This window comes from Triticum dicoccoides, chromosome 3A, assembly GCF_002162155.2.
Source record: "Triticum dicoccoides isolate Atlit2015 ecotype Zavitan chromosome 3A, WEW_v2.0, whole genome shotgun sequence".
NCBI lineage: Eukaryota > Viridiplantae > Streptophyta > Magnoliopsida > Poales > Poaceae > Triticum > Triticum dicoccoides.
Window position 1 is genome coordinate 268,059,190 of NC_041384.1, and position 11,246 is coordinate 268,070,435.

The 11,246-nt window shown below is 44.4% G+C and overlaps 1 protein-coding gene across 2 annotated transcripts in view; it reads left to right on the forward strand.

The window, feature by feature from the left end:
* LOC119268047 (AMSH-like ubiquitin thioesterase 3) overlaps positions 1 to 9,225 on the forward strand; it is a 16,579-nt gene extending 7,354 nt beyond the window's left edge. For both annotated transcript variants that reach the window (XM_037549543.1, XM_037549544.1), the window contains one exon: positions 8,666 to 9,225. In XM_037549543.1, the coding sequence (XP_037405440.1) occupies positions 8,666 to 8,846 (181 nt within the window). In that variant the 3' untranslated portion in view covers positions 8,847 to 9,225. The remainder of the gene's footprint in view (positions 1 to 8,665) is intronic.
* Positions 9,226 to 11,246: the final 2,021 nt, after the last annotated feature.

Here is an 11,246-nt window from a genome sequence, read left to right on the forward strand (position 1 = left end):
ATAGTGTGTGGCTGCGCCGGATCCACCACTACATCCAACATCACGCTCTCTTGAAAAAAAATACCCTCTGCTACTCCGGAAGGTGGTAGGAGGAAGGGTTTGGGAGAGGCAGTTGCAATTTGGATGATGTGGAGGGATTGTCCAAGTTGGGAAGATCTACCATGATTTTTGGACAACGTTATGCGATAGACTTTCTGCTGGAGAGCGTTTTTACCTCCTGTGTGCTATTTTGGCTGTTGCCCACCATATTGACTGGCTGCTGAAGACGCTCTTAGTTCTCATTTCTATAGGGCGGTTGTGAGATCCTGGCTTAATAGGAATGATAGACTACTCATATCAACAAGGAATTTCTTCTTTTTCGGAGCCCATTTAGAAAGAACTCCAAAGTTAAGCGTGCTTGGTTTGGAGCGATTTGAGGATGGATGACCAATTGGGAAGTTGGTCTCGGGTGCGCATGAGTGAGGACAAAGTGCGCAGAAAAAACTACTGTTGGCCTGTGAGACCAGTCTAGATCCCGCCCAGGTGTAATGGCTAGGAACCAGTGGATGTGGCTTGATATTAGAGCCGACCCTTGCGGTTACACGGGCATGTGCGGGTCATGTGCGCGTGGCCCGTTGGGGCACACGGCTTGGCACATGTGCTGGATTGGACGCAGTTACGTGTGCCAAGAGGGAACATTCCTAATGGTCCGACGAGGACGTCGGTTCCTTTGAGTGGGAGTGTATGTGTCCTGGCTTAATAGGAATGATAGACTAATATCAACAAGGAATTCCTTCTTTTTTGGTAGCCCATTCAGAAAGAACTCCAAAGTTAAGCGTGCTTGGCTTGGAGCGATTTGAGGATGGGTGTTTGACTGGGAAGTTGGTCTCGGTTGTGCATGAGTGAGGACAAAGGGCGCAGAAAAGCCTAGTGTTTGTCTTTGGGACCAGCCTAGATCCCGCTAGGCGTAACGGCCGGAAACCGGTTGATGTGTCAGGGGCGTTACAACGGCGAATCGACCCGCAATATTGTATGGTGCTGAGTGTTGGCCGACTGAAAGGCGACATATTCAACAGTTGGGTGTAGCGGAAATACGCATGGTGAGATGGATGTGTGGCCACACAAGAAAAGATCAGGTCCGGAATGATGATATACGTGATAGAGTTGGGGTAGCACCGATTGAAGAGAAGCTTGTTTAACATCGTCTGAGATGGTTTGGGCATATACAGCGCAGCCTCCAGAACCTCCAATGCATAGTTGACGGTTAAAGTGTGCTGATAATGTCAAGAGAGGTCGGGGTAGACCAAACTTGAAATGGGAGGAGTCCTTAAAGAGAGATCTGAAGGACTGGAATATCACCAAAGAACTAGCCATGCACAGGGGTGCGTGGAAGTTAGCTATCCACCTGCCAAAACCATGAGTTGGTTCAAGATCTTATGGGTTTCAGCTCAGGCCTACCCCAACTTGTTTGGGACTAAAGGCTTTGTTGTTGTTGCAGGTCGAATTGTGCATGCATTTGGCCTCTGATTTGTACCAAGTAGTTCCGTTTTCATGTGTTACTACCGACGACCGAATTATGTAGTATTTGCCAGTATTCACCAATGTGGAAACGAAATTAGAGTTTGCTAAAGTTTTATGCAACTTTCTTACTCGCCTCCTCAAAATTTCTAGTTACATTCCACTCTGCTTAAACTCTGCAACTCCAAAGATCATTAGCTAACAAGCTTTGATGACATGGTGCCCAGCTGGTTTATTATTACTAGTTGACCCGTTGCGCCAAATGGCGCAGAGACCCGCTAAAGCCATGTTGTCGATGAAAATATTTTGCAAGGACCTATTCGATATTTGTAGTAGAATGCTATATTGAAAATATAGTTATCACGCTGCGAAACCCGTTGCGCCAAATATCGCAAAGACCTGCTGATTCCATGTTAGTGATGAAAAGAAATCCATCATTTAGTTGATTTTGTTACAGGTAAGCACATATGGCAACAAATTTAATCTCTCTTAGTTGGAAAACGGGGGCTTGTTGCGCCAAATGGTGCAGAGGCACCTTAAATCCATGTGCGCGAGGAAAAAAATATCCATGGTTCAATTGCCTTAAATAGGAAACATGGTCGATTGTTGTCTACAATGAGATGTATATACACATTTTTAATTTGACAACATAAAATATTTGCTACCATCTTCACAGAGACCCATTTGAAATCATGTACAGAGACCCATTTGAAATCATGTACGCATTGAAAATATGTGGACTTTCCAATGACTATGTTTGACAAAAAAAATACATGGGCTTTTGTTTAAAAATATATGTGTCTATAAAATCATGAGTGCTTTGGCTATACACATAGTATAGACTACAAAGAAGCCAGAGGACTACATATCAACTCCTATCTTGCTCTTAAAACAAAACAATAACACTTATCATTTCCTCACTTCAAAGCATTCTCCTCTTCTCCTTCTCGGGTGCCCTGTTTGGCTTCCAACCAATCCTGCACCACCACCGCCAACGCCAAGGAAAGTGTTATTTACACAGCAGAAAAACAATGCATAATACAATTATATAGACATCTCTAGCAAAATTATTGATTGCACAGGTAGATGGAGACTAAAACGAAGAAGGCATTAAGAATCAAGACGAATAAGGTCTGGTCATAGTATCTATACTCAGCCAGGAGCCTCAAATGAAGTACTCCCTGCTCTTGTATTTCTTTACGGAGGGAGTACCAGTCATGCCATAGTTAAGTTTCAGTTCAAATATCACGTAAAAACTTTTCGACTCAACTTAAAAAAGAACATACTGAGACTCCACCATTTGACTTCCACTTAGAAGGTTCTCATATAGATGGACCCACGAGACAAAATTACGACAGGTTAGACAAAAAAACAGGAAACATTTTCCTGTCAAAGGTATTTCAAAATTAACAAGAGGAAAACACAGGAAAATTACGTCTCTCGTCTTGTCAAAATTACTATGTCGACCTGATTGTTTTTTAGAGGCCCAAATTTGCTTGATTCTGAATAGATGACACGGCAAACTGACTATAAAAGCTGTCATTTCATACCATAACCCAATAACTAACAATGAACATCTCTCTATATGCAATATGATTTCAGAGTGAAACATACCATTATTTGCTATTGGACCAACCAAATGTGGTTTCAACTCCACATGAGAAAAACAATGTGGGAACTGAACACACATCCGAGCATACAAAACAAAAAATTCAAGCAAGAATTAGACAGGGCATCTAAGGCCACGATAGCATTCACTCACCTTGGTATGCAGCATCGGTGGAGTGAAATGTATCAATGCCACGATAACATCCACATGTCTACCTTCATGCCTCCCTGACTCCTGCCGACCACGCACCTCTGCCATGGCGTGTCCTCACATTCCCAGCCACGCCTTCTCAAGTACTCCCAAGAAGACAACAGCAATAACAGACTGTGCCAACATTATAAACTTAATATTAGTATTATTGGACAGACGTTTAACTTGCACATGAACCATGTAAAATGCAAAATTACTAATGCCAGCTTAATAAAATGACTCAGTGGTGTCGCACATGGCAAACAAAAGATCATGCTTGGTACTATCTTAGGTAGCGACTAATAAGCTAAAAGAAGAAGGGAAACTTAATAAAGGTGCTGAATCACATATAATTCATGCTGCCCTTGATAATGGATCAATCAACTTTTCCTATTAAACAATAGTGAAATTCCAGTAGCCTAAAGGCCTGATTTGCACATATAGGATATACGATCATATGATCAAGAACAGTAGCCCTTCAATATAACAAACCTAGAACATGCACTACATATGTTAACCATTGTAGCTTCATCTAATAAAATTAGAACAATATCAGATCTTATGATCAAGAACAGTAGCCATGTTCGATGGAACATGGGTGCTACCCGGCACGAGACACTACTGTTTGATATAGCAGCACTGATTATAACGAACATGATTTATTAAGTGGACAAAAGCTATTTTCCCCTAAAAAATAACTCGCATTATTTTTAAGAGAAAAGCCTAAGAGTTATAAATTTAAAAAGTAGATCCATCCAAATTATTGATTTATAACTGTCAGATGCATCCAGTCAAGTACTTTAAGAGAAAGGCAAATAGCAAGAAACCAAAGCAGACCCCCGCCCAAGGTTTTTGAGTCGCCTAGCCAAGTCGAGTCGCCATGCCTCCGACTAGTGGCTCGCTGCGATTAGTCTGTGACTCGTCGTGATTAATCGCCCCAGGTCGCCCCAGGTGTTAAGAGGAGGAGGAGGGGGAAGAGGTGCTGTCGCAGGCGGAGGAGGGGGTAGGCAGCTGCTTGGAGGATACTTCAGCTCGGATAAGGCAGCAGCAGCTCGTAGGAATAATGGAGGCGGTAGGAATAATGGAGGCGGCGATTCTGATATGGGATGGGAGCACGCGTCTTGCTCCTCCTCTGTTTCGTGCTAGAGAGCTGGCCCAATAGGCCCATTATGTAACCCTAGCTTCCAAATAAAATCCAAACCGTCCATATGCTCTAATCTAGACCGTGCATCTGCTCTCCCATGTGCCTTTCTCCTTCGTCTCTTTCGTGCTTCTCGTACAGGCGGCGCACTCTCCAGCTTCGTCTCCTCCTCCCCCGCCTTTGGACTCGGGCCTCCTCACCTTCCCGTTCTTCCCTCCCTTGGCCTTGCTGAAGCAAGCCGCCCTGCTTTGAGGTCCTAGTCGCCCGACTAGTCGTCTACTAATCGTCGACTAGCCTACCAGCCGCGCGGCTCACTCCTCTAGCCAAGTCGCCTGCGCAAGCCAACCTCGCTCCAACGACTTGGCGATTAGTCGGCGACTCAAAAACCTTGCCCCCGCCTCCTAAAGAAGAGCTTCAATAAACTTAAGTTGTCATCCTATCAACTAATCTATACAGACGAGAACCTTTCGAAATGTCAGCCTCTCAGCCAAGATCATGATGATATTCAGACCTTCACCAAAAGGAAGTAACTTCATCAGTTGTGACCTATGACACATATATTTCAAAATCAAAACCAAAAGGAAGTAACTTCATGAGTTGTGACCTATGAGCAAAGTATATATCTCAATAACTGCTGAAAAGAAGTTAATCTCTGAAGGTTCTTGCCATATGTATGCCGGCTAGACATCTTTGCTTCAAGCAAATCTCTGAAGGGGAGCCTTGGCGCAGTGGTAAAGCTGCTGCCTTGTGACCATGAGGTCACGGGTTCAAGTCCTGGAAACTGTCTCTTGCAGAAATGTAGGGAAAGGCTGCGTACAATAGACCCAAAGTGGTCGGACCCTTCCCCAGACCCTGCGCAAGCGGGAGCTACATGCACTGGGGCTGCCCCCCCTTTTATGTTTATGCATCTCAAATTCTTTCCATTTGCATCCCTTCTTCTGCTAGTTAATACAAACACCGAACTAAAATACATTTGGAAAGGTCTAGAGAGATCTCAGGAGAAATTCATGATATTAGCAAAAAGTTCTACATAGAGGAGGCACCTGTTTGTCACATGCAATTCTTATTACATCCAGTCCTTCATCCAGCGCAGCAAGATGGATCCATATCCATAATTGGCGTTGTAATGAACTGCGGTTTCTTTCAAAACCTTGGTCTGAGAATTGGACAAATATGCTTCTGTGTACAACAGAAAGAGTGAGCGGGGGTGCATCCAGTTACCACGGCCTCCAGAACTGGTATAACAACGGAAACAAGCGTACACATCCTGCTCACATGCATACACGAAATATAAGCAGCACGAGAACGAACAACACAGAACGCCTGACCATATCCGGAACATTTAAACGATCAGCACGACATACAGATATTTAAAAGATCACCAAGGCAGACAGCATGACACAGAAGATACTGAAAGTAAAGCACGCACACATGTAGTAGAAAGGAAAGAAGAAAACCTTGATGAGTCGAACGACCGGTCAGAGTACAACGACACACATGCATGCAATGAACACTCGCCGGTCACAGAAGCAACAGAACGGCCTATTTACCCGAGGCAGCAAGCAGAAGCACGTTGAGTAAGCAGCAGGACGGACGAGAAGAAGTGCAGCGACAGGAGAAGTAGGCTGAATCGTAGAACAAGGGTCAGCACACGCATTTCATCAAACATTCTATTGGCAAGCACAAGAGGAGTGGACTAACCTCAATGAGAAGGAGAGACAGACCCAAGGCTCGACGCAAGCGACAACAGGAAACAGTACCAAACTGTGCATGAACGAAACGAAGGCAAACATGTGAAATTAGCAGGACGAATCCAAATCAGCGGCGAAGAACATGCGGACCAGAGAAGGACGAACCTCAACCAGCGGCAACCATCGAGCAGAGGAGGCCCATCGGAACAGAGCATGGGCTGCCGCATCTCGGCCACCATGCGGCACGACGAGGCAAAATATCCTAGTCCATCTCTCCTTTCCGGTCACAGCTTCATTCATCTTTTAGATGACTAACATGATTAGCACATCAACCGAGAAAATAAGAGGAACGATGAACATCACATGAAAAAAACAAGAACGATGAACATCACCTCAACAGGAGATGAGGATCGATTGGGCTATTTGTCCTCGGCCGCCAGCGGTGTGGTTGGAGGGCGATTCTTCTCTTCCATCTTGTTCTCCTCCCGGCCGGCGGCGGTGGCCCGGAGATCCTTGTCGACCACGCGCACGGCGTGGAACAACTATCGTGGCGGGAGGCGGCGGGGCTGAGGCCGCCGGCAGCCGTCTGGACGAGGCCCTTGGCTCGGCCGCGGGACTTGCTGAAGGCGTCAAGGCAGCGGTGGAGGTCCACGAGCGCGCGAAACAGCTCGTTGTGGCGGGAGGCAGCGGTGCCGAGGCCGGTGGCGGCCACCTGGACGAGGCCCTCGGCTCGGTCGCGGGACTCGCTGAAGCGTCGAGGCAGCAGTGGAGGTCCGCGAGCGCCACCGTGCACCCAGGCTCGCGGACGATGGCGGCCGCGGCGTCGACCAGCGCGTCATAGGTGCCAGTCCATCTCTCTCTCCAACTGCAGATGGAGGTAAGGCACGCACGATGCATCGGGCAGCTGCAATCCGTCCTCTCTCTCCAAAGTCCAAATGCAGACGAGACGCAACACCGTGCACAGGAAAGACATACACGCGCTCTAGACACAGAAGTAGCAGCCGCCGAGCGGGACCAGAGCAGCGGCGGCCCACCTGTCATCATGCTAGACAAATGCGTGTGCACAATCCGGGTGCACATGCGTCGACCCACCCCTTCTGCAGCTGATGCAGGACACACAACTCCCCACGACGCACGACGCACTACGCGGGAAGCGCGTGAGGAGCGCCGCGCAAGGAGCGGTTGACCGAGGTACCAGGAAATACCCTATATACAAGACGTGAGCCACCGCAGCTGATGAGTGGGACCGGAGGCAGCACTGGCCCACCCGTCATGAAGACAGCACAATTGCGGACGCAAAAGGCGGGTGCACATGAGCCGGATAACCCTTCCGCGGGTCCCCTGCGACGCAAAGCGCGCCCACGCGGCGCGGCAGGTTTGGCTGCGCATGCACCTAGAAAAAGACCACCCAGCCTATCAGATCCCGCTCGAGCCCACAGGTCATTGGCCGCGCCAAAACGACCACGCGGTGAAAACGGCAGACGTTGAATCACCGCGACGATCCAACGGCAAGCAACGAAAAAAAGACCAGGTTGACCAGGATCGAACGGACACGAACGCTGCAAATCGAGGGAGCATCCTGGAGGCGAGTTGCCCAGCCTCCTTATTGGTTTAAATAGGTCTGACATGGCTGCAAAAGTGAATACACACTCAGTCCGGGGTGTCACGGGTTTGAACTTTAGGGAGCATGTCAGACTAAAACCTAAGCATAATTGGCATATAATGAAGAAGGGTTTTGCCACCAAGCAAAAGTCTTGCGTGTTGCATCAGAACACCAAGGACTCAAGGAGCCACCATATGCCAAATCTCTTTCCCTTCCTCTTTCCTATCTTTTTCTCCAGTCCGTCTGCCGTTGAATAGCACAACACTTTCCAGATCTCTTACCACTTGAATCCTCAATGGAAATTACTGCCGTCATGACATGGCTCTGGCATCAATTGTGGGTGTGTCAGAGTTTCACGTTTTCGAGCATCAGGATCGCCTCTACCCCCCCTTAGAAATCCCCAAACAATCTTGGGTGGAGTATCCCCGTTGCCGGCCCTGACCATGATGTAAGCCACTTCAGCATCTTCTGTCGTGCACATGTGTGGAGAATTGAGGCTTCCCAATTGTTTTACTTTTCTATTTGGTCCATGTTGGCAACTTCCACTGCCAGCACATCTCCATTTCAGGATTTCAGGCTAGGTCAGTAAGGAGCAAATGGTGATTTAGAAGATTTATGCAGATGGAGAAAACTGTTGGGAGCGCTGAATGTAAATTAATTTTTTAAGGGAAGTGGGAAACCAGTATAATTTTCTCTTCACGTTCATAAAAATGTGCATCCTTCACTCTTATCTCCATCTGAAATCTTATTATCCATAATTATACAAATGCTTTAGCCTATATATTTGCTCTGTTTACCGAACCCAAATCGATAGACTTTTGCTTGGCTGCTTGCTATCTTATTGAGGATTATTTCTCTACGTTGTGCTATCCTTTTGTCTCCCTCATCTTAATAATATGATATATGATCTTGTTTATATGCTTTGTTTTGAACAGAAAACATGGTATATTTCATCTAACGGATCCGGGTGGTATTGGTGTGATCCATGATTGCCCGGAGAGAGGATTCCATCCACATAAAGCCCCTCTGGATGGCTCACCAATCTACGAGCATTGCTCCCACGTGTACATGAATGCTGATACAAAGTTTGATATGATTGACCTCCGAGAACAGTGAGAGGTATCAGTTTCATTCTGTCATAGTTTGGCGGCTGTACTTGCGGCAGTTGAGCAAATTGTCTGCCTTGATTTCTCTAGTGCGCTGAAGAAATGCAGATACTGATTTAAGTGATTGTACATAGCTATTGTGTCTATAGAGATATGATTGGTACATCCGGGGAAATTGAGGATCTGTGGTGTAATTCACCCCCTTTACCTCTGGGGATATACACTTTTGAGATGAGATGTAAGTAATGGTCAATCTCATTTTGTGTAAGGTTAATTGTAAAAGCATCATATGTTTTACTCCATTCTGAAATAAGTTGATCGCTATCAAAAAAAGTTAGTTTTTATCATGCCTGTTTTGTAATATTAATTTCATGCCTGTAAGCCTGTAATGCTGGAATTTTGCCACCTCTGTAATTTTTTTTACAACAAATTCATGGTGAACAGTTGCATTTTCTTTCCGGTTGTAATATGCACTTTGCTCCCGGGTTGCAATACAAGGGGTATTCAATCAGATAAGAAGCGCTTTGCAAACCTCCAACAAACTGCAGAAGATTGTGCATCTGCAATACAGAAGCACTTCCAAACAAATTGCACAATCAGAAAATGAGCTAATATTCTTATATTTATAACAGTGCCAAAACGTCAGCCAAGAATAATCTCATAATCAAAGTTGGGCACAAAATATTTCAGAAAGTTTTTTGCTCCTTCATGGACTTGTGAAATCATACCATCAGACGAAAAGGCAACCTGAAAAGGATTTTCTTTAGCTATGTATAAGGTCATTTTGGTTCAGCATTTTCTCCAAGAAAATATATACTGGTATGTAAACTCAAACCAGGATAAATCATAAATATAGACATTATACTCATAAAAGTATGGCCATCAAGAACAACAATTTAAGCATCTAGATTGACAAGAAAACACATCAAGATCAAAAAAAGGATATGTTCTATTTCTATGTTTCATCTCACAGCCTTACATGAACAATGGAATTATGTATGATAAGAGTGTAAACAAACTCAAGATGGGTGTTGTACTTGTTGAACAACAAGAATATGATTTTCACAAATGGGATGTTGAGTTTCTGTTGAATATTGTGTACAAGTTCTGTTACGTGTGGACTTGGTGTTTTAGTGTGGGTAGGATACGTGTAGTGTCGGAGTCAGACACGTTATGCCCTTGGCCTTATATATTGTGGGGGTATACACACAATGTAACCTATACGTGTAGTAGGCAGGGGGAGCCGGCGGGTGTGCCGGCGTCCGGGCAGCTGTGGTGCGGTAGTGTAGCGGTGTCATGGAAAAGAGCGCCCATAGTCAGATCTAGGGGATGTCGCCATGATGGTAAACCTTGTTAACAAATCTCAGTGGCGTGCCTCATATGATTGCTTGTATTACAAAGGGTATTAAAGCTAGGTTGTTCAGAGGCTGCAAATTATTGATCTAAAGTAAGCTGTCATTGAAGATGGATGCACGGTTAAAAGATCAGGGTTGGTGCACCTAGGGTATTGGTGGCAGAAGATGATTGAAGAGCATCGCATGGTGCAAAAACTAAGAAATCGATGGACAACATGAGAAGCAGCGGCGGCGGGACGCAACAAAAGAGTTCTTAGCCACACCGGATCGCTCGAGCAACCTAGCGACCGACGTGGGCCGACCTAATCACGAGATAATGCATGCGTTATAGTATAGGTTTTGGGAACTTCTAGAAGGTTCTCAACCAGTTTTGGGAACCTCCTAGAAAGTTCGTAAACCGGGTTTCACAGCTTTTTCATTTTTATTCTTTTCTAATTTTTTTTCTTTCCTGTTCATTTTTCTGTTACCTTTTTTCTTCCCCCCCTTTTTTTTACTTATTTCAGTTTTTCTATTTCTTTCCGAATTCCTTTTTCTTCTGATATCTTTGTTTCTTTTTTCTTTTTCAGCATTTCAAAATTTGTTCAAAAATTCAAAAAATGTTCCTGTTATTAATTTTGTTCAAAATTTAAAAATATTGTTGATTTTAAAAACTTTTTGCATATTTGGAAAAATGTTCTCCTTTTAAAAAGTGTTCATAAGTTCAAAAAAAGTTCTTGTTTAATTTTTTCAGAGATAAAAAATGTTTGCATATTTGCTTTTTCCTAATTTTGTTCATAGTTTTAAAATTTGTTCATAGATGCAAAAAATGTCCCGTTTTAAAAACTGTTCATGTTTTTCAAAAAACTGTTGCACTTTTTCAAAATTTGTTCACAAATTCAAAAAGAGTTTCCATGTTTATATTTTTTTCGCAGATTCGAAAATTGTTCACATCTTTAAAACTTGTTCATGTTTGTCAAAAATTGTCTGGAATTTAATAAATGTACCTGTTTTTCAAGTCTGTCTACATTATTCCCATTTTTAAATGTTGGTTACAATTCCAAAAATCGGTCACAATT